Consider the following 23,824-nt stretch of genomic DNA (forward strand, 5'->3'; position numbering starts at 1 on the left):
CACACTTTAGCATAAGAAAGTGGAATGTTTGAGTATACATCATCTTACTCAATTCTCCCCCTGCAACAGAAACAAACCAAAAATACCAAGCCACCGATTTTGATGTCACATAAAAGATTAAAGGATTGGTAAGGAGAGATTGTGTGATATATTTTGCTCTGCAAGTAGTAAATAACATTTATCTCTAAACAAACACAAAAATCTGAAGTTGAACGGAAAAGGAAAATTCTTAATTGTCATGGTAAACCTGATCAAGTTTGTTCTCTGGAGAAATGCCTCCATCAATCCAACACCTGACTTCAAAATAGTTTAATCTTTTGGGCACTGACTTAGCCAAATGCTGCTGCAACCCAGAACTTCTAATAGATCTCAACGTTTTGCCAAAAAGGGTTATTTAATAGGTTAAGTTATTAAATAACACAACAGAACAATTTCTAAGCTCACAGAAACATCACCTTGCACTGAATTGTGCCAGAGGCTGCTGTGGCAGCATTTTCCCCCCCTTTTTTAAAAAGAGGAAAAAGGAAATTGAGAGCATGAATTGGGAAATCCCTATTTGTAATGCAGAATAGCAGCTGCATGAAGTTGTTGGCCACACTAATCTCTCCGGAAAAGTTTGGCATCAATAAGATGACTTGTAACCTTTTTTTTTTTAGTATTAGTTCTATTCACACTCATTCTCTTTAGATGGTATTTACTTTGCAGTTTACATAATTAATTTGGGGGAGCTGTTTTTTTAAGCCTGAAAGCACACGTAGCAAAATTGGGGTAGCCAAGGTTAGCTCCTTTTTCTAGATATTCTCTACAATGTTAGAAGATTTATTTCTCATTATATGAAGCAGATTAGAAATTCATCAATTTGGGGTGGCATGTTTCAGTAATTTTTGACCATCTCTTGGTTTTATTTCAAATCACAATTTATTTATCCGCCTTAAGAATTGCATTTATCAAGTACACAAACAAGATCAATACTCAGGAAGGAAAACCTTCCAGGAAATTAACACTTCAGATGTTATTTCCAGATTTTAATTTTTTTTTTTTTAATTTATGTGTGCACATATATGCTTTTCTCTGCTTGATGCCATTTTGATAGTCCAATATGGCTTCAGTAATGCAAATATAAAGTCAACTTATGACAGCCCATAAATTGCCAGCTGACATGGCCTGGTGAGCCTATGTAACACCTGCAGCACCTATATGCAGACAGCCTCCTTAATTAGGACGATCTTGATTTAAAAAAACATTTTTTTCCCCATACGGATAAGAACTGTCAGCCACATTCAGGCCAAATTATCTACTGATGGTTACCAACTGCTCTCCAAAAATTTCCCCCATAGCCTCAATCCTCCGTTGCTGATCTAGCTTGTTGCATGAAATTCGTTCAAGTTTTGGCCAGCTCTCTCAAAAGGAAGCTGGACTTAGTGAAGGTACATTTAAGTTTGTGCAACATTTGATAACTTTCTACCTGCAAACACAAGATACAAAATAATAGCTTGTTTTAATAACTCTGGTACAACTAGAATGCACAGTTATTGCCATGCGACCTATACTCAAGAATATTTCTATTTATGAGGAAGAGTGAGACCTTCCCCTCACAAATCAAACTATGCTGCTACATGCAGGTAGTTCTTCCAGGTGTCGACGGGATTATTAAAAAGGATAAAATAAGAACACGAACAAAATTACCAGAGATTGCCAAAAAGGTGGTCCTCCAATCACTGCCAGTAAATGCATGATTATTATGAAGATTTGTACTTCAGTCACATCAATTCTGATTAGGTACAAAAAGCCAGAAAAAGCAAAATTATTCAAAGCAATTTCAAATCAGTTATTTGCAAGCTCAGCAGCTCTCCTCTGTCATGCACACTATAAAAACTCCAAAATACTGAGGAAAACAAGAGGCAAAATTTATAAGTAATTTCAAAAGCAAAAATAGATTTTAGTTTTATTGTTATAATTAAGACTCATGCTGTGCTATATTTTTGTTTTATTTCAGTGCAATAAAAGTCCATTTTGTCAAAAGGAACAGTTGGAACTCTTCTTTTAACTGGCCACTGCCAGTTGCAGAAATGTTGTTTTAACCTTGCCCACCAAAAAAAAAAAGAATTTCAGATGACAAAATTCAGGAAAGATGTTTTTATATTCCCTATTTTTTTATTATATTCCCTATTTTTATTTTTTTTATTATATTCCCTATTTTTTCATATTAACGATGTCTCTGAATAGCACCAAACTTTAAAAAAGAAACATGAATCCCCAAAGAGTTTATGCAGATGGAAATGGTACAGTCAGCAGCACTGCTAAAGATTACACAATTCAGTCTCTAGCACGCAGCAAGAAAAGAAACTACTTCTGGTTCTAGCATAGCTAGTACATTTTGTAGAAGCGCAAGATGGAAAGGCTTATAGAAAAGCCTGAGTTTAAGACTTCGTTTTAAAAAGCATGCAGAAGTCTTGGAGCTAGCAAGAGGGGGAAAACAGCCATACAAATCAGCTCTGGAAATAGAAGTAAAGAAAAATACAAGTGAAATATAAAGAGGATGGACTTGCTGGAGTGTAATATGAAGCTGCATAATACTATCTCATACTGCAGTACTGTATCAAAAATAATCCTTCAAGACAGTTTGAAATGTTTATGGCATATTCCTTATGTCTAATAATACAGCTCTACCTAAAAGACTAAAATTGCTTCTTACAAATACATGCTTTGCTGTTACAAAAATACTGTTGATATGATCAGCTGCATAGGCATCAGAGAATAATGGTTGAGGGGGCTTTTTTGCCTGTGTACCTCATATGAGCTACAAGACCGTGTAATTAAGTTTAGTATCAGATCAGTGTGCCACCACGTTTTCGCTATAGCCTTTGTTCCAGTTTTGGAGTGGGTCCTCTCATCTGAGGATCTCCAGAATGGCCAAAATAAAGTTGTATTTCAGCAACAGATCAATATACACACGGGATAATTATGAGGCTGCATGCAATTCTGATGTGGAACATTCCCCAAAGCATAAGAAAGCACAAGGGCAACAGTATGTGGTATTCAATGCAATCTCTTATCTTACTATGGATTCTCTAAATGTAGGGTGCTGTAAAAACACTGCATCCCTCTCCCACTGCGCAACTTCACTTTCCCATCAGCCACGAGACTTTCTGAACAACTCCCCAAGAGCAGGACTCGCACCTACGGAACAGACAGCAGAATCAGCACGCGGCGGCACTGTCGACAGCAGGCAAACGGGATTTGAGGCACCCAACCCCAACTATCGCTGTTGCAAACCACCACTGCTTAGTGGTGAAGTGAATAAGCAGTGAAGCAGCAGAGGGGAGCATAAAGGATAAAGAAGGGAGAGCAGCAATACCCACAAACTGGCCAGACTCTTAGCATATAACAGGAAAGTTTAGCCAAAGTTGTCTGAGGAAATCTAGAGAGGATTCCAGTAAGACGACAGTTTCCTTTAGATGTCTTTGCTCTGTAAATTTTCTTTTCGCTACACCAAGCATGGAGATATGAGACACGGGAAGTAACCTCAGGGGTCCTCCTGCATTGTGATTTGTTCACTAACAATCCTGTAAGGCAATCAGAACCGGCTTGAGGAAAAAAATTAACTTCCAGAAAGACGAAGAATGTTCTAAAAAAAAAATCCGTATTTTCAGGCCTCATACAAACAAATTAAGCCATTGAGCTACCTTGCAAAAAAAAAAAAGTAGAAATGCTCGGCCATGCAAGAAAAGAGATGCACAAGGCATCTGATTAAATGCAGATTGCTTCCTCCTAGCTTTTGGAGGCAGCATGGAAATGTGTTTTCAGTGTGCCCAACCGAGGAAGGGCTGAAGGAGCTCCATGAACCCGCACAGGTTAGAAAGAGGAATGCACTTCAGTATTTCATTACTTCTGTCAATGGCCTAAAAGAATATAAAGCAACTGAGAAAGCTCACAGAAACAGTGACTGAGAACTAATGTAGGTAACTCAAGTTTATAGCTTTCCTTGGACAGTAAAACAGGTTTCTTTTGGCAGCAGTAGTCTTAATGCAAAATAAAGTAAAAAAAAAAATTTAAAAAATTTCAGATAAAAGACAAGGTATTCTAAAAGACAAACTCTTACACGGATTTGGTTGGGATCCCAGTTCTGTGGAAGCAGTGCCTAGATTCAGTTTAGGGAGACAGCATTATCTTCTTTACACATCCATGGTACAACCTTGGCTCCATTGCCTGTAGTTCTGCCCTTCGCAACTCAAATAAAAACGCCATCAGTTCAGCAATGAACTGCATGTATATTTGGTTAAAAACTCCTCCCTGACTTTATAATAAGAATCTCACATTGCAGAACAAATATGAGTCTTAACTTCAATCCTACATAAAGAGAGTATTTTTAACGCTAAAGCGCTCCTTAAGACAGAAGACAAAGACCAACTGAGGAGAAACTGAACACCTAGGCTTTACTTTGGGTGATAGTTTGAGTTCTTAATATCAAGGAAGAGAGAAGAGTGGGAACATCCTATGCTGTTGGATGACTTAAAGATATGCACGACACCAGTAGAGTACCTGCCTGATGCTGGAATTATCCAGTGAAATTTTCTTCCAGAATGACAAATAGCCATTATTTAGAAATCTAAGAATATAGGAATCCAGACAGGCAGCTCCTCAAAGCTAGACCACAAAAGGGAACAACATTTGGAAACAGAAGCTGGGTGAAAGGGAAAGGAAGCACACTGTTCCTCTATTCATTTAACTTAAATTCAAAATGACTGTGCAACTACGGCATAAACTGGACCAAATCCATGCTGCTGCTAAAGGAGCAGTCATCCTGGCTTCCCTAATGACTGGCCACTTTCTCCCCAAAAACCCAACTGCTCAGTCCCACTTTCTCCCTTATGCCAGCATGACAGTCTCATGCCATCAACTGGATAGGGAAATTGGCTTAGCTAAACTGACCCAACGAAAAAAGAAAAAGGTTCCTGTTGCAATTTCTAACATATCAGCTTTGCTCATCCATTTTGTGTGGCCTCATGAATGATGCCAGGACAAAGGAGAGAGCAGTGCAAGGTCTGCACTGCCTCGTTTGGCAGCTGAACAAAATTGTGCTGAGTCAAAACGACTGCGCAGCTCTAGACTTAGACGACAAGGGAGTGAAAGAAGGAATAAATGGGAACAAGTTAAGGCTTCTGAACACGACACAAGCTACCAGCCTTCATAAAAGGCTAAGGAAATTAAACTGTAACACAGTTTAAACAGCCCTTAAACTGTAACACAGTAAAAAAAAAAGTGAAAGAATGCAATTAGAAAACAAAGCAACAATGGCTTTGTCAAGAAATACCGAGCAAAAGGTAATGCACAGCACTACCTGAAAAACATTAACACGTCAGGCAATCTAGAGAACATTCATTCCTACACTTTAATCATTAACTTGTATTTACGAATTGCTTCAAGATAAAATGTACTAGTAATAAGAAGATCCATAAATTGCCTCAGTCACCATATTGTTTTTAAACTCTGATAGAACTGGAAAGGTACCTAATAAAACGACAAGACAAAAGCAGGGCTGAAGGGAAAGTGGCTTACTCAGTCTGGATATAGACTGACTAAGCCTTTCTGTACTCCCTACACCAGCCTTCTGAGGAAAAATACATGTAGCTTGCTTTAGCGGCTAAGGGAAAAATTCCTGCTTAAATATTACATAAATAGTACTACACTTTTTTTCCACATAAGTTCCATTGCACATTGGAGTGCCTCTTCCTATGATAAGGACTACAGAAAACACAAACTGGAGTAGTGGGTCATTTATCAACTAATAGTAGAAAACTATTTTAGCTTCAATGCAAAAAGATAGGTAGCACGAGGAGAAAAAAACCCACAGCACTACAAAATCAAAAATGGGGAAAGGTCTTTGGTGCTGCAGACCGGCCTGTTTGTTTACTTTATTTATTTACACAGAACCAGTAGCCTGGTACCAATAAGCAGACATGTAGGAAACCAAAAACATTTCAAAGCAAACTGGGAATCAGACAGTTCAAAGTTTGATTCTATTTTCTCCCTGTGTTTCTATTTATTTACACATAAATGCTACAGTGGCCATCCTAAGAAAAAACAAATGCATGAATTCTGCAGCTCAAGTAAGGAGGTTTCTTAAAGCCTCTTAACTGGGATATTTTCAGCAATCACTTGAGCCACACTTCCCCTAACCTGACAGTTTTTTTCCCCTGATGTTTCCTGACAAATTGAATCATGTCAGCATTGCCCAAACAGTTTATGTTGCTAGGATGATGCAGAGACATAGTGCACAATGTGGCGGATCCCTAATACCTATGAAATGAAGCAAATGAAACAAACTGTTTCCCCCAAGACATGCCCATGCTACAATAGAAGGACATAAAGGTATTGTAACAGTTCCTCAACAGACACAAAGCAGCCTAGTTCCAAAGATCACTTCTTCAAATAAACCAGGGACTTTTTCATCTTCTAGAAAATAAACAGAAGACTCTAAATCGAGTTTTTAAGATCACCAGGAGCATCCAGGCAAAGAACCAAGCAACAAAGATCAGACACTGAAGTCAAAGCAACAGAGAACCTAGACTCAGTAGTTCAAACTAAAAATGCTGAGGCAGAATGTCCAATTGCAAAGCTGGGAAAAACACTGAAAATTGCCCTGAAAACCAGTGATTCTGCAGCAAACTGATGTTAGGAAAGAATAACAAACAGCAGCTCTGCAGAACTGAAGACAGCACACGGGGACTAGGTCAAACAATGTCAAAACTGCACCAGCTACCTTTGTGAACTAAAGGCTGTAAACAAGCATATCTAAGTGTTTTGATTCAGATAAAGTCAGGGAAACATAAAAGTTGTGCATTTTTAAATACACATGTCGTCCCTCGCTCCACCTGCCCAAATTCACAAGACAGAACGCCTTCAGAAGGCATCCTGCCGTTCTCGCAAAGAAACTGCAATGGGTTTTATGGCACACACTGCAATACAGTTTACTCAATCTGTCCTTCCTTGTTGTGCCAAACTTGAATGCACATTACTTGCTAGTTTTCAGACTTACGTTTCTTGACATAATAGATTATTACAAGAGTATTATTTTAACATTTTATTTCCTATAAAAGTCTGAGTATTTTCCAGATTCAATCATCTTAAACACATTCATTTGCAATTCCTCTATGTGGTTGTGCTAAACTGTACTAAAACTGCCCAATTCTGGTCTTTGAAAAAAAAAAAACATCAAAATGTGAGGTAAAACATTACAAGCAAAAGCCACATTCCAGCAGTACAAGTACTGAAAGGTGACTTTGCAGAGCTGCAGGAAGAGGGAGGCAGGGCTGCAGCTCTTTTAACTTGAAGTGTAAATGTGCAGAATTTTAGAGTAAATTTGCTTTAACTTGATTCCCAAAATCCTTTTGTTTTCCATTGTTTAAGGCCTTCAGGTTCTTTTAAATAATTTCTCCATAGGCTAAAGGAATAAACAAACTTCATTAAGAATTTGTTCTCCCTCCTTGATGAATAAAAAGCCTTACTGCCCAGCACATGCAAGTACAAGGTTTATCTGTGTTGCAAGAATTTTAAGTTATTCTTACGTATTTTGCCAGATCAGGTAGTATTTTCAAGACAGGGCTATGTTATTATACTTTCTCACCACAAATGTTTGTCACATGAAACAGCTATCAGATGAAAAAGAATAGCATGAATGCGTATTTCCGGTAGCTTAACCATCTCAGAGATGGTGCAATACTGAAATAAAAATCCACACCACCTGACCTCAAAGACTGTAAAGTAAGCGTGAGGCTTTGTGTGTTCTAAGTACAGAAGCAGCAGCATCTTTACTTATTAGTTACGACTAAAAACAAAGATACAAGAAGGCATCTGAAACTACATACGCAAGAATTTAAGACGATTAAGTCTATTCTGTAATTCAGTATGCCTAAAAACAGGTTAAAATTAGCGTGCATGAGGGGACATGGCACCAGCAAACACCTGGCATTCTGTTACTAGAGCGAAGTGACAAAATGCTCTGCCTGGCTCACCCACTGCACATGCCACTCCTACCAACCACTGCATTTACTTGTAAAACAAATTTCTTCTTGAATGGCAAAGGCATCCTTTCCAAGGGTGGAGACCATAGGAGGGGGCTACGGACTGACATCTCCATCAGCTCCAGGTCACTTGTGCAGAGAATCAGAACTCCTCCCTTTCCCCCCCATTAGATGGCAATTTGTCCTCATCCATTTTAATCAATTCACTTTTGTTACAGAATTTGAGTTGCTTCTTCTCATATAACTATCATACCAATGGGTGACTTCAGAAGTCTCTGAATATTGGGTACTAAGGGACTTTTTAAATTTTTTTTCGCCTTAAGCAACTTCTCAGGCAGCATCATAATGTTGTTATCACAACAGGCTAAAATCTTGATTAAGTTCTTCCTTCCTTCAAGTTACTGCTTTCTACATTACCATTTCCTGACACTAAGTATTTCCAGCCTTTCATAGACTGTCAACAAAGTATTTAAAAATTATGTCATCTGACTACCTTCAGTGCACGCCTAACTGGCACTAGGCTTAAATTGTCAGATACAGCCAGTGGATATGACATACACCATGATTCAGCAGATTGCTGATATTGTGGATCTAAAGTAGAGCTGGTAATTAAAGACTCTTCTGATAGCATCATGAAAGAAGACTGTACTGAACCCATTACATGAAAAAACAAAACAGCGTAATTTGCATCAATGCAAGCTTAACAAAAAGAGATGTAAACAAGCCACCGAAAAACCCCAAATCTCAGTTTTATTTAAAATCTGACGCAGTTCTAAGAAGGTGATCAAAAACCTATTCTTGTATCCTCAAATATTTCAAGGCAAACTCCTGGCTAATAATCTAGGAACTATGAAAAATCTCAAGGAACCCAACTTACTCACTTTTAATGGTACAATTTTACTGAGGGGGAAACCCCACCTATATACACTGTATTAAAAAAGCTGAAATAAGGAAGAGAAAGTCCTTTTGAAATGGTAGTAAACCAGAGTGGAGAAGGATATATTTAGCACAGACATAAGGAGAAGCATTTTGAAAATAAAGACAACCAGGAAATGAAGTTACTTAATGATGAAGCTGTAAAGCACAGTTAAGTGACTAGACTACACGGATGAAGCAGCACAGTTCAAAACAGGCATTTTTAACAAGTAACTGGTGACCTAAGCTATTGCAGAGCATACAGTTCCCTGAACTAGCCAAGCAATTCTTTTTTTCTGGTGGAAAGGTATTTAAACAGCAACAACAACAAAAAAAATTCTACAACTTTAAAAAGCAGTTCCAACAAAATTACACCCACACTGACTGCTTCCACAACCCCAGCTATCTTCTAGGCAAAGCCAGAACTGTGACAAAATAAAAACAAATATTTAAAGCAAATTTTTCTGTGTAATGGGCAGGTTTTTGCTTTGTTTTCAAGTAAAACATCATGTTTTCAAAAAAATTTATTTCCAGTTAGATCGGATTTTTAATGCTCATTCATACCTTGCAAACATTTTTTCCCCATGTGTTATAGCACTTGTGAAGATGCTTTTCATATACCAGTTACTATGTGCATGACAAAGGTGCTGTCTCTGCTTAGTTCATGCCATTGCTTGCCAGGTAGCATTAATGTTCACTTTACCGTATAGTTCCAGAACCAGGGCCCCAGAGTTCCTGTGAGAAGCTGGATTGCTATTGTACAGAGCATAGACTCCGTAACATCAAATCTACATGCGAGGGAAAGAAACATTTCAAAACATTTTCCTAAGCACTTCAGTTAAATGGAGCCATTAGAACGGGTCTTCAGCCACAGTGTAAAGAAAAAAAACAAAACAGACAACTGTGCAGCATTAAGCTAATTTAAAGGGTAGGTCAGAGGAAGGGAATTAATCACCACAAAAAATGACAGTATTAATGAATTAACAAAAATATTGTAACCCATACAGTATTTTAGACATTTGAAACTCCACGCAAAGCTTATGCAATTTACAGTTTCACAGTACCACTCCAACACATGTGCAAATACAATCATCGGTGTGTGCAGGAGGAAACAAAATTAAATTCCTTGCTCCAAGTCACAGCAAACAAAATTCATCATCAAACACATTTCAGGACCTCTCCCTACACCATGCTCCTAATGACACTGAATATATGAATTCATCTAAAGATGCTACCGCATTTTTTTTGTAGAGCAGAAGCGCAGGCTGCATCTTCAGTTCACCACCTCTAAGGGAAAGCAAGGAGTTACACCTCCCTGCTCACGCAACTCCTTGGCTTCTTGGCAAATAATGCTAAAAGAAGTCAAGTGAGCTCTGGACCCCTACTCAGTGGCAACCAAACTCCATTCATTGTATACATTTGTTTTTCATCCTTGACAGAAAGGGATGAAAAAATATGCTATAGCAAACAGAGCCACAACTACCACACATACTCCTTATGGTAAAATGCAGATTTATAGTATTTTATAACTAAAAATACTTTAAAGTGTGATCAAATTAAAATTACATCAAACCATCCAGTTTAAAAAAAATTGTAAGTTTCAGCTATAACAGATTCAGCCATAACAGAGATTCTGTTTGTTGCAGTGCTTATCAAAGTATGCTTGGAACAGAAGCATGCAGACTGCCATCCAGTAACGCACCAGTTCATTAAAAACATACATCAAAGAAAAAGTTCATCGTAATCGCACTGACAGAGCTTAAGTAGTGCAGTAACGATGTGCAGTCCCATGCCTGGTGAGAGGGTACACTGAATTTCAGTCTGATAAGCATTTTCAGCTTAATTGTCACAGCATGTAATACAGTATATAGTTAGAAAAGTTCACATTTGGTATTTTAGGGAACACAGGAGGAGAAAGCTACATCTACAAACAGCACAACTAACTTTGGTACTTTTGGACAGCTGCAGTTTATATTCTTTTTTTTTTTTTTGGCCTATGTTACTCAAAGTGATATTTGTAACTCAGATATGGATTCATTTTTTAAACATTATCCGGGAAAGCTTAAGTGGGGGCCATCGACCTCAGCATGTGCTTAACTCTACTTGGATGTTGGCAATGACAAGTCTTATTTTGTAATCTATCTGCTCTGCTGGGTTCCCTCGTCAAGCTGGTAAGAGTCTTGAGCCAATTAACACGCAATTGATTAGTCATGCGTCCAGAATATAGCACTGACAAGAGTAATTTATTGAGCATATTCCATGGGCAATTCTTAAAACGTCTTGTTTGATTAAACAAGCCATTAGACTTTACAAGGGCCACCACTGAATCAAGTTTCAGAGTTTAAAGACAGCTGCAGTCAATTCTTTCCTTGTCCAGAACTGTGAACCAAAAGGAATTAATTCAAAGTTGAGATATTTCCTGAGAAAGTGAACCAACCAAGAACAGGAAACAGATACTTACACTGGAGATGGCTCTGAAATCAAGTCAATCACTACCAACTCAGCTGATCTAATACAGCTTCTTTATAATATTGTATGAAACTGAGGGCAGGGGGCATTTATGTATCATCCTCCTCCTCCCCAACGCACAGAATTCCTTGCAACAGTCCCATGTAGCAAAACACAACAGACAAGATAAACACTCTTGCCTCATCAGAACACAGAAGTTAAGAGGCTGGGAAACTCAAGGGGCTATGTTGACTATTAAAGACTCTGCATAGCAGCACTCTGGGCTGAGAAATGATGATTCTTCCATCTGTCTTATGTGTATCTACCAAGAGGGCAAGTGGGATTACTCAGGCTGGGCAACGAACTACAAATCTGAGCATGAGACAAAGGATTGTTTTCTTAAGGGAACCACTGCAGCAAGAAAAGAATGTTCATCATCACAACACAAGAGAAAAAAGGCTAAAAGTCACATGCTAGAAGCCCAAATGCTTAGTTTTAAAGGTTATTATGGAGTTTAATCTTAACTCATTCCAACTCAGCATTTTGTGTGGACATAATGAAATACAAATAGCATGAATAAAGCAAATCATACAGAAGAAAAGCGTAAGCAAATTAAAACTATTCTCAGCTACAGGAAATTCATCTTGAGGTAAAAATATTAAAAATGAGCCATAAGCTTTTCTCCTTTCCTTGTTGTAATACATTTAAATTGATATGTAAATTTTTCCTTTTGCTGCTCATTAACATAGACTAAAAGTTGTCCAGGTTATACCAAGGTGAAGCATGCGGCTATTATGTTGAAGCTCGCTATTTCACAGAGCAGGGAGAACATCTTTCAACGACAAGGGCAGAAAAATCATCAGCAGCATCTCTGCACATGATTGCTTGGTTCCTGGTTTAAAAAACTGTTAAGGGACTTGTGAGGGGGAAAGGAAAAGAAGGAGGATCATGATGTGGAAAACCCTCATCAGTTACGTCAGCCCCCAGCAATTTCAGCTTTATGTATTAGTGCTGTAGCAAGGCACTTATATATATTTATGTGACACACACCAAGCACTACTGAAATGCTGACAGGTGGCAGTGAGCGACTGAAGTACGCAGAAGGCAGCGGGTTGTAAGCAGCCCACTTAACACCTACCACAAGGATACTTCAACATATTCTTGCAAATGTAGAGAAACTAATTCCCCTCAAAATCAAGAGAGACTCTACTGAGCTTCAAACTTCCTTCTGCAAATAACTAAGGTATTAAAGTTCTTCAAGAAGTGTTGGAAAAACTCCTAAGATGAAAATTAAGCGCTATAATCATGGAGATAACTGCCTTATCCCCTACCATAATCCTGAGATCCTGAAGCTGTTCCCAAGAGCACAAACTCAATGTGCTAAACTTTGACTTGGAAGGCTTCCATCTCTGTATTTCGATATTTGGTGTGAGTTGTCTATCCAAGACAACAAACGAACTCCTTTTCTGTTAACTGCTAAAGAGGAAGGCTTCATTTTAGCTGCTTTCTGAAATACAGCCATCATTTACTAATCTCCTTTATACCTCAGCGGCAGTACTGGCAAGAAGGCTCAGAAGGTTAACCAAATTAACCTTCTTCACTTTCTAAACCAACCATGGGCTCTTGCTCATGTACAACTGCTACAGTGTCACTGAATAAGAATGTTCCCCCAAATTCTCCAACATTCCTCAATAACGGCTGTTTTGTGAGACAGCCTGAATGCTTTTGCTTTCTCTGGGGACTATTATTCAAGCAGTGAAGTAACATTTTTAACTTTTCAGTTATATGAAAGCTCATAAGAACTGATCCTTCTTCTCAGTGTTTACTGATAGACTTTTATGAAACATCTGTAGAAACTAATTTCCATCTCATTGTGTGTCTATATATTTACAGATATATACACACACACCCCCTTACAATTTCTACTATTGCCAGCTTTCCATATTTCAATTAAGGTTGGAATAAACCAGATGATGCAGTAACTTGTAGGAGAAACGCTGGAGATCATGGTGCATGAACACCCTCATGTCTCTGGGTGGACCCTTGATGAGTGCCCGCTGGGTTTTTAAAATATGATCCAGCACTTACCCCTAGTCCAGCATGGCCAAGAGTACAAGGTCTTTACCTGCGCAGCGCTGTGCCTTATGTCTCCTCGGACAACACTCGGGTTGCAATGCAGAGACTAATACCTCTAGCTTCACTTCTAACTCTCCTGGACTTGAGACAGCTCCTGCAGTCAGACTGGCTGTGCACTGACCTTGTAAGGTTAGATACAGACTGAACCTGCATAAACACAGACATCTCCTAATACATTTCTTGAAGCCAGAACAGTGAGCCCGTGCAGTACTGAATCTAGTTGGAATAAGTCTGGATTTGGAAGAACCAGAACTAGTAATCACAACTGGGCTCCAGCTAATGGCAGGCAAATTCCCTTTGGGGTTTGTGCACCATATTCCCTAATGATTCCAGTTTCTGCACCCTGTTCCTAAAATACAAGATCTGCTTCCACGTGGACATGTGGAAGTCCATTGGGGCTTGGCAGTTTGATTTTTGTGATATGCAGAAGAAAATGCACTTCTTCCAAACCAGAGATGCCACAATTATGGCACAGCTGCACCCATATAAGGCTAAGCCTGAAACAAAGCTCATTCTGTATTGCAGCACAGAAAACCCACAAACCAGATAAACCAGTTACTGTGCTGAAAAAGAGAACAGGAGAACAAAGTAACTATTTGGACTGCTTCAGTATTGAATGTTTTCCTGCAATTCAGTCACCTTTTTGTTCCTTGAAATGCACAGTATATTCGCACTCTTTCACAAGCCCATGCCCAGGTCAGGTGTTTGCTCTTAAACAAAACTTCTGGATACAACTCTAGCCATGCTGTTCCCTGCTGCCTTCGCGCTGTTGATGTTACTTACAGTGACTTCTACTGTAGCCAACCCAGACACTTCCTGCTTCCTGCAGGGAATTTTTAAGCAATACTGACCTCTAGCTACTTTTCGGAGCTCTTTCACCAATTTTTCTTTTCGAAAAGTCTGCATCAGCTGCCAAGATCTAATAAAATTATATTATCATTTAAAGATGGAGACAGATCAGTGTGACCTTACCATCTCAATGGATTATTCTACAATCCTGGAGTAGTGCAGGGTAGCTCCCTGCAGTTGTCAGTGGGAAGAACCAGCACAGTTGATGTATTCAATAACTGGGCACAATTAAGCTAATAGTTTTCCTACTCCACCTGCAATACTCCATAGGAATTTAGCAGAAACGATCCCGTTTCCTCCTCCCTCAGGGTGAACACTGCTGCTCTGCAGAGTCTGACACAAAGTCCACTCTGCACAGCTTCAGTGAATTGTCAAGGCTGGTACAGTGACAGCATATACAAATCAGACATTCTGTTCTGCAAGCATACACTTAATTTGACACACTAATTTATGTTATTGGTTTTTTGAAGACTATGGGCTTTTTTGGTAAGCCAAGTTGATTACACATTTCACTGTTCAAGCTTGAGCTGCGTGGAAGGAGCAAAACACTAATCTCGCCCTTTAACAGTCTGCTGCTCTTCTCTGAGCTGTTTCCAATTTGCTTATGGAGTTGGTATCTGTGATGAAATACAATTTCTTGGATACCATCTCATCACAGAACTACAATAAGTGATAACCAACTGTGTGCTTTTTGCTGCTTCTTTGGAAAGGAAGGCAAGTTAGAAATGCTGACACGTTTCCTAGAACATCCCTGCTTTTCACAGCCCCCTCAGCGTATCTTTGACATGGAGTTACTATGTAGAATATACAAACAGGAAAAAGCTACTGTGCACTAAGCCTGTGTACTCCAGTGAATCTGAAAGGGTAGATAAAATACAGGACTTTTTTCAGTTATATGATTGGTGAAATGAAAGCTTCAGAAAAAACTAGTATCAAACAGTGAGAATCAATTAACTGGATAAATAATCTCACAGTTTTTTTGCCATAGAAATGAACGTCATCTTATGTCAGTCTATTAACCTTATGACACGGGGCAAATGAAGAAACAAATGTGTTTACTATACAGTGCTGTCTATTATCTAAAATAATGATACACATACATTTGTGAGCTTATTGCCTTCTCTAAATTAGCTACATATTGATGGATCATCAAATTCTTATAATATAAGGCCATATAATAGCATCTGGTACAAAATGCTGTCTCCAAAATATAAAGACCCTTCACAAAAGTAAAAAGTAAAAGTTACAGTGAATACCAGGCGTAATGTACACATTTGTCTGAAGCACAAAGGCAAATAGGGTGGGTTTGATATTTGCATCTGTAAAGTCAAGCACATGCCAAAGTTGGGGTTTTGGGGTTCTTTGATGGATAACAGGAAGACTTTAATTATCAGGGCCCCATAAAATTCAAAGGGAGCTAAAAGCAGTCAGTATTGAGACTTTCAGCACGGCATGAAAGTAAGAAGTCTAAAACAGTACAAGATTTAAGACAGATGCCTTTAAAGATTTGAGCATCCGAGAACAGACTGAAACTATTCTATCTGCTTTGGTGTAGCCAGGATTAGAACAGGGGGTCTAGATTTTTTCTTTGCTTCCTCCAATAGACATTGAAAACTGCTCTGCCACCTTACATTTTTGAGCAGAAATACAGAAGTTTCTCAAGAGAATCTGCATTAGCATTCTGTCTAATAAGAGCTGTTATAGACAGGAGGTCCATAATTGTACTATTTTAGCAGTATCTGGGTATCTATAGATCAGTAGCAATAGACTGCATATAAACAGTGCATGTTGTAGCATTGTTTCAAAATCCCATACAGACTAATGACAAATTTCAGAGGCTACCAGGTGCAAAATCATTCTGCAGTATATTTACTTGAAATACATTTGTTACATTGCAAGATCTATGAATAGAAAGATAGAACAAACATACATTTCCACATTAAGGTTAATGAATCTCACAGCTCACTGAGTCCTTGTGTTCTGTTTCCCCACCTACCCAGCAGTAAACAGGACTTTAGCCGTTGACTTTCTTGGCATTGCCATTTTGGTCCCATTACTGACAGAACCATGGTCTCTACCAACTAAAAGGGATTCAGAACTTTAAACCTTAGGCACAATGTCAATTAATACACTATATTTTAAGAGCTGTGGTTAATAGTGAAGATTAACTATACACCACCACATGTCAAGAAAGATCAACAGATAGGTACTTAACTGAATAGTAAAGCCAGACTGCCACCATCTGACAAAAGCATTCTGTTCCTGGGGATGAAACACCAGGTACTTTCCCATATTTATTCAGGTTTAAATCACATCAGAAGCTCCTAATTAACTAACATGACAAAAGGTTATTTTACCACTCCTGAAACAACCTAAGTAACTTTCAGTATTAATTGCGAATCCAACAGGTAATAGCTGCCACAAGTTCTAAGTGTGTATATATGAATATAAACAATTTACTACTGCTCTAAGGATCGCATGATCTACAACCGCATAAAGAGCAACTAGACAGGAAAGCGGCTTAACTTTCAGTTTTATTTTCAGCCAAGGTACTTACATGCCAAAGCGCAACGTTCCAGAGACGTACGTCTGCCAATGCGCGCAGTAAAACATGAACGTTCCAGCAAAACAACAAAAGAACATCCAGTCAGGGTTCGTTCCCAGCTGCACAGCAATACAAGTTCCCAAAACCACAAAGACTGCAGAAGAAAATCAGTCACATAGTAAAAAGATAAAGCGTGTATGTGCGTAAAGATCCTTACCAGAAACAAATCTAACAAGAGGACCCAGAGAAGGAGAGACAGTGTGAAGGTATCCTGATGTGTTTTATTTCAGCAGACATAAGGAGATTAACACTTCCATTTAAAAAATGTACAGACTTAAATTCATATCCGTTTTCAGAAGTCCTCAATATTGAGGGTTTCTTATTCCCATTAAGTTCAATAAAAATGTAGGAGACTAAGACATCAAGGGACTTGAGTGATTTATGCAATTGCAGCCTGCAGCCAGAGTTTTGGGGTTCTCACGTATCCAAGATTTGCTGGACATATTTTTTCCCCTGTTTTCTGAATTTTTATTATGCCATTAAGAAAATCCAAGGTCTGTCATCCAAGATTCATGCTTCCCCCCACCCCCTCTAAATACACGACTTTGATAAACTATTTATAAAAAATTAAAATGTAAGAGCTTTAGAATTTAAGTAACCAAATGCATCTGACTATTCTTTTGCAATGGGGTTAAACTTCAGGCTGACTCAATGAACTCTACCTATCTAGAAACTGATCTTGCTGATTCTAATCTTAAACTCAGACTTCTACGATCCCATTGTCTGAGCTTCATACCTGTCTTGCAATCACTCTATATAGATTCAATCTAAAATAATATAGAAGAGCATTTGACAACTTCTTACAGTAATTTTTTTTAGAACCAAGACTCTGATAAAGCATACACAGAAGACTACTGGCTCAGATTGAATTAGTCACATGCTTTTTTTTTTCTTAAGTGTATTACAAGAGAAGACATTCAGTTGATCAAGAGTACTGTCTGTGGAAAGAAGGTTGACTGAAAAACTACACATTCAGCAATACCAGTTGTCCTCTTCTTCAGTAAAGAAGCATTTTTCTGTAATCCAGATTTGATCCCTGAAATAGAGTCATTTAATCCTCATACTTCAATTAAAAGTGACAATACCTGTGGAAAGTGAATCACAGCCATGATCAAAAAGTTCTCCTAATGGAGTACTGCTATTTGTCCTTCTTGCTTGTTTTCCATCTATAGCATCCAGAGACTGGTAAATGAAAAGGCCACATGCACAAGCAATGTATGCCCAGGGAGGTGCCTAGGAAAGAAACAGTCATTGAGAGTAAAAGCTTTTTTAAACCTTTTTAAAAAAAAAAAAAGTCTTAAGTTAAACTATCTTACACTCTCAAACAGTCTTTTTCATTTGCACACACTTTGTCATCACACACAGGGACCTTTCAGTAGCTGGTCCTTGCAGGGACAGGCAGAGGGAGTTACGACATATAATGCAAATAAAACAGTGGCAAGAATTACTAGCTTAGATTAGGTACAGCACATTTACTAAAGCAGGAAGCTGCCCTACACTTCTGAAAAAAATTATAGTACTACATCGGCAAAGTGGTGCACAGTTAAGTTCTTGTCTTGCTTCTCTTTCCTGTAGGGGTATTTGTAAGTTGTCCGAGTAATTTAGAAACTGGAAAGCTTTCTTAGCCCCCAGAACACGTAACTGCGTCATAGACACTGAGCTCATCTTCACAAGACCTCAGTGAGGTGTCACGTACTAAAATACTGACAAGTACAGGGTATTACCAGGCTGCAGTGGCATTTGAGAACTATGTCACTGTAAAGTGCTCAAACTTTTAGAGTTCAAGTTTAGCTGTTAGATCTTCTGAGATCTGTAAAGCTTCAGTGCTCTGTAGTACAGCACCTCCACCACCATTTTTTCTATTACTAGGTAACAGCACCTTTGCCAAATCTATGTTATAACCCTTAATATTCACATCCTGCATAGCAATTTATTTCTACAGAAATACAAATGATACCAGATCCCCATGAGACCAAAGACTATAACTCAGGTTTTTTTCAGTATTTGAAGCATAAACCATTATTACCACAAAAGCCAGAGGGTTGTCATTAGTTTGTCTCAGTTTACACATCCATTATACAGATATGATCAGATGTTTTGCAATTTTGACAGATAATATTGGATATTTTTCACATTTGACACACTTTATAAAAGTGAGCATTTATGAGCAGCTCTATTTTAGAGACCACGCCAATAAAGTCCAGCTAAGTAGCTTAACCAAGCTGACTTGCCTCTCATAACGCCCTGGAGTCCAGCTTCTTTTGGTCTGCACAACCATGACTCATTTGTAGCACATCAACTTAAATATATCCTTTCTACATCTTGCACTGTTCCTGCTACTGCATTTTACTAAAAACGCTCATCCTGCCTCAAAAGCTGGCACTCTGCTCTGCTTTTAGCAACGTGTCTACACAAACCAGCACAAGAAGAGAAGTGAAGGGGAAATATATCACCCAGAAGCAGAGGACCACATTTAGACAAAGTTGTGATGCTGCAGAATTCCATCCCATTATGATATTTCTATTTCTTATGGATAGATTTTATACACAAAGTTTAAGTTATCTTTCAGTGTCATACAATTTTTCCTCTATAAACTTAAAAAAAAACAACTGCTGACTCTTCTTTCTTAAACATTACTTCATTACAGTGTATGTGTTAAGATATTATTTGTATCTGCACAAGATTTCACAGATCCTTCCCTTATTCAAATCTTTATTTTTATTTTTTTAAAACAAAAATTAAGGTACCATTCCACTGCTGGGGTCCCCCCAACTAGAGCAAGCAGTAGAACTATTTGTATCTCATTTTCTTTTCAGCTACCATTGAAGCTGTGATAGCTACATCCCCTTGGCTACAGCTTTCATCAACAGGAAGAGACAAGTTGCTTTTGAAAAAAAGCAGAACTAAAACTGAGCTACAAGGAAGAGACAATTTACATCTGAAAGCAATAGTGCTTTTGAAAAAAAAATTCTGTTTCTGGAATTTCAAAGCCCCATTTTCTTCCCAGACAGCTACTTGACACTGAAAAAGCACAAGCTCACAGCTCCACCACCGAGATGGCATCCTCCCCGTCGTGCCAGCACACAGGGCTGTGCCATATGGCAAATCAGATCAGGCTGAAAGCTACCTCAGCAGAAAGTTATTTTTCAGCTAAAGTGAGAAGACAATCTCATTCACTTAGCACAAAATAACTCTCAAACTGTTAAACATGCAACAGTGTTTTAAAACATCAGACTACAGCTAACAGGATGACCTTCCGACACTCCGAGTGTAGCTTAGTGCTTATTTCAGAATTACCAACTAAAATACAGCTGTACTCTATCGATCTGGATTTCAGAATCTCAGCCCCCATACAATACTGTTCTCAGAGTAAATGGCAAATTAAAATCAAGTCATATAACAATGCCATAGTCTGAAAAAGGAAGGAGCTGCTCCAAGTGTGCACTGCTCAAACTTAATATTCACTTTTCATCTTACACCTGCCAAATTCCACATGCTGCTGTGAAACTATCTATTTCAAAAGATCTCTAAGAGGGGCAAACATCCCTTTACTATACCATATGTGGAACAAGGATGCAGAGTGTTGAACGTGCCAACCTACACGGTTGTGTTTGGGGGTTGGTGGGGGGGGGTGTGTGTGGATTTTTTTTTAAGAGTGCAGTTGGAAACAAATTGTATGCTCCTTGACTACAAAGCATTCTCCCAACCTCCGCTGAAAGGCTTGGTTATGAAGTAGTTCCAATATTTTGGAATCTAGAACTCAGGAGATACTCACCTGCTGTTTGGTATGTAATACATTTTCTGTACCAAATGACTCCCTTTTTCAGTGCATATGTATATAAACAGCTTTCAAGATTCCACATCCCAGTGACAAAACTTTTCCAGTGCACAAAAAATAAGTCTTCAAGTACCTTATGAGGCATCTCAAGTGAGAGAGTTTGAAACTAGTAACTTGAAATGTCTCATAAAGACTTTAGTACCACTGAAACCAGGAATTACAGGAAGACAGTGCTCCTGAGGACAGATCAGGAGCTTTTCAAGCCTTCAGAACAAAGAATAAAACTGACTTATCCAGCCTTTGCCCAGCACGAACTACTCAAGCAGCATGCTGCTCAGAAGACAACTTTGTGTTCCCACAGCTCATGACACACTGTACCTAAGGTCCTGTTCTGAGCTGCCTGGTAATATGAACTGCCAGGGCCCACAGGGGATGAAGAAAGATGTCCCTTTGTTTTAGTAAGCTGGGTTTAGTCACACCAGCCATGGAGTAAGCAGCCCATCTTGATCTCTCAAGCTGCACCACTTTGGAGCTCAGTCCCTTGTGTAAGCTCGAGTTCCTCACTGTACTGCAACTCTAGCTGGGCTCAAAGGCAGACTCAGCTCACTGCCAATCGAGTCACCTTGCACTTCTTGTTGTGTGGTAACTCTAGATCAGAAAGCTGAAGGTGACTAACTCAGTCACAAGCAGAGAAAGTAAACAGGCAAAAAATTCACATGCCATGCAAGACAGTTGCAAATCCCTTTCTTGATTGTTTGCACATGCTCTCAAGCCTTGTGGGGCTGCAGCTTTCATGCAGCAGGTCCTTCACAGCTGTGACCGTAACAGCTATTTTGGTACTAGACCCCATTTCATATGGTGCGCATCAGCCAGAGGAACCACTGTTTCACTCAGCAAGTAGCATCCTAACCCCAGAGTCTGTATGTGCTCTTTTTGCATGCAAGCACTCATATAGAGGCACACACATTACAAACGTTTATGGAGATCAGCTGAAATGTATGAGAACTGCAGGCAGATCAACAAGAAGGGGTTCTCCACCAAGACAAAAACCCACCAGAAAACAGTGCCAGCTGCTACTAGATTGCAGTAACCACAAACAAAGATTGTCAGAGGTCCGTAACTTACTTGTTCTGTAGCTGTTGGGCAGTAATATACTAATAGCAGAGTTGTAAATATATTTATTAACAGTCCAATGATGGTGATCAGATTTGGGGCAATCCAGGCTGGAACTCTTCCAACTAACCATTCCCAGTACCCTTGCATTAGGGGTTCAAGCAGGGATCGTCCGGCACTCTGATATTTGTGTTCTTCCAACCGTTTCAGCTGGTGCTTTGACAAGGGAGGTGTAGGCAACTGAACTAATTTGCTTAACACACATCCAGCCGCAGGACCATGACCGCAGCCTGCAGGGGATTCCAGGTGCGACTCCCCGCATCGCCTCTTTATGTTTCGATGCCCACTCATGGATTGGGTGGCCTCAGAATTTTTATTTGGCAGGTAGCAGCTCTTACGGAGAATCATAAGATCCTGCAACATAAAGGGTTGAGACATACTGAAGGTGAAGGGCACAAATTAAGATATCAAAAGTTTCTAGGCACTGCTCTGAGCGTTTCATTTGCCATCAGTAAACGAAGATTTTGTAAGAGTTCTCCCTTAGGAAAGAAAGATATTTGGAGAATTGCTGAAGGAAAAACAGAAAACAAGTGTTGTCAATGCGGTTATACAAAAAAGTTGCACTTCTTTACTTTCTTGCTGCCTGCTGAAGCAAATATCCTGCAGCCACCGGCCTCAATTTCAGCAGCAATTTACACCACACCACTGACTTCTGTTATAGATTAAGGCATGGTCAGCCCCCAAACATCTTTCTCGTAGGAGAGCTAGCAATACGTAACAGACCTATACTACTTAGGTTATCAATTGATAGCACTAAAAACAGCACAAATGCAGAGACTTCTTAAGTTAAATTGGTTTGGAGCAGCTTTGCCTCTCTCATGAAGCTGAATCACCACCTAAAGGCAGTTATAATCACTTTTTTCAGATCACTGTTCCTTATTTCAGTTTTGCTGTGGCTTTTTTGTTCTCCAAATTTAACTCGGTTCAGGTGAAAGCTCATTGTCTATTCAACTTTTCAGATACGCAAGAAACATGCAGGAGCTAGAGACCTTTAGCCGATCAAAGACAGCTTACAGACACCAGCACGAGGCAGCTGTGAAAAGAAAACCACAGGATCAGGACCTTGTGTGCAAACAAGGAGCCTCACGATGTTCCATCTCCCTTGAAGGCAGGTGACCAGAAACACGCAACTGTCCACATAAACTAGAGAAAAAGCAGTGGAGAAAGAGAACTAAAATGAAGTTTATCTACAAGAGTCAATCAGATGGGGGAAAAAAAAAAACCACAAAAGAAAAAAACTAGTTGTGAGGTCTAGCAAAATGAAGGTAGAGAGGGTAAGATGACACCTATCCCTAAAGCCATCAGCAACACACATATAAGGCAGGGAAAATAAGCTATGTAAATCAAAGGTCAATATCGGCATAGGAACAAGTGCCCTCATTTCCATTCTCCACAGATTAATTAAAGCGATTTCCACCAGTGAAAAGCAAGCCTCAGAAAGCCCTGTCAGTGGGAGGAGAGGAGAAAGCAGATAACTTGATAACTTTGGGTGCAGGCAGACTTGGACCAGCTCATTTATCAGGAAATCTGACTTAGTCACCCAGGAGGTCCCTGTGGGTATTGTCCTGGATGACCAGAAAAATCAGTTCCAATGCAGAAAACTATACGCTTTTCCCCTCTTCCTGATAGTTCCTCCCCCGAGGAGAGAAAACAACGAAAGATTGCCTCGTCCTCCAAAACAAACAACCCGACACTGCCCGGCTTCCGCAGGACTTTCACCCCGGCCTGGCTGCTCGTCGGCAAACACCCAGAGGAGGGCAAGGGCACCTTTCGGCCCACTGCTTCGCCCCCAACCCAAAGGAAGCAGCCCCCGGGGCGGCCAGACCCCACCCGCACCCAGGCCGGGGGGAGGTGCCCCCGGCCCCAGCGCACAGGCCCAGGCCCGACCTCAAGGAC

The 23,824-nt window shown here is 39.5% G+C and overlaps 1 protein-coding gene across 1 annotated transcript in view; it reads right to left on the reverse strand.

Moving 5' to 3' along the window:
* The window catches only part of CEPT1 (choline/ethanolamine phosphotransferase 1), a 29,577-nt gene extending 7,263 nt beyond the window's left edge, over nt 1-22,314 (reverse strand). Inside the window, exons 1-4 of the mRNA XM_010289155.1 lie at nt 21,881-22,314; nt 18,063-18,210; nt 16,930-17,071; nt 1,687-1,771 (exon numbers count right to left, since the gene is read on the reverse strand). Coding sequence (XP_010287457.1) covers nt 1,687-1,771; nt 16,930-17,071; nt 18,063-18,210; nt 21,881-22,306 — 801 coding nt within the window. The 5' untranslated portion in view covers nt 22,307-22,314. The remainder of the gene's footprint in view (nt 1-1,686; nt 1,772-16,929; nt 17,072-18,062; nt 18,211-21,880) is intronic.
* Nucleotides 22,315-23,824: the final 1,510 nt, after the last annotated feature.

This window comes from Phaethon lepturus, unplaced genomic scaffold (genome assembly GCF_000687285.1).
Source record: "Phaethon lepturus isolate BGI_N335 unplaced genomic scaffold, ASM68728v1 scaffold25776, whole genome shotgun sequence".
NCBI lineage: Eukaryota > Metazoa > Chordata > Aves > Phaethontiformes > Phaethontidae > Phaethon > Phaethon lepturus.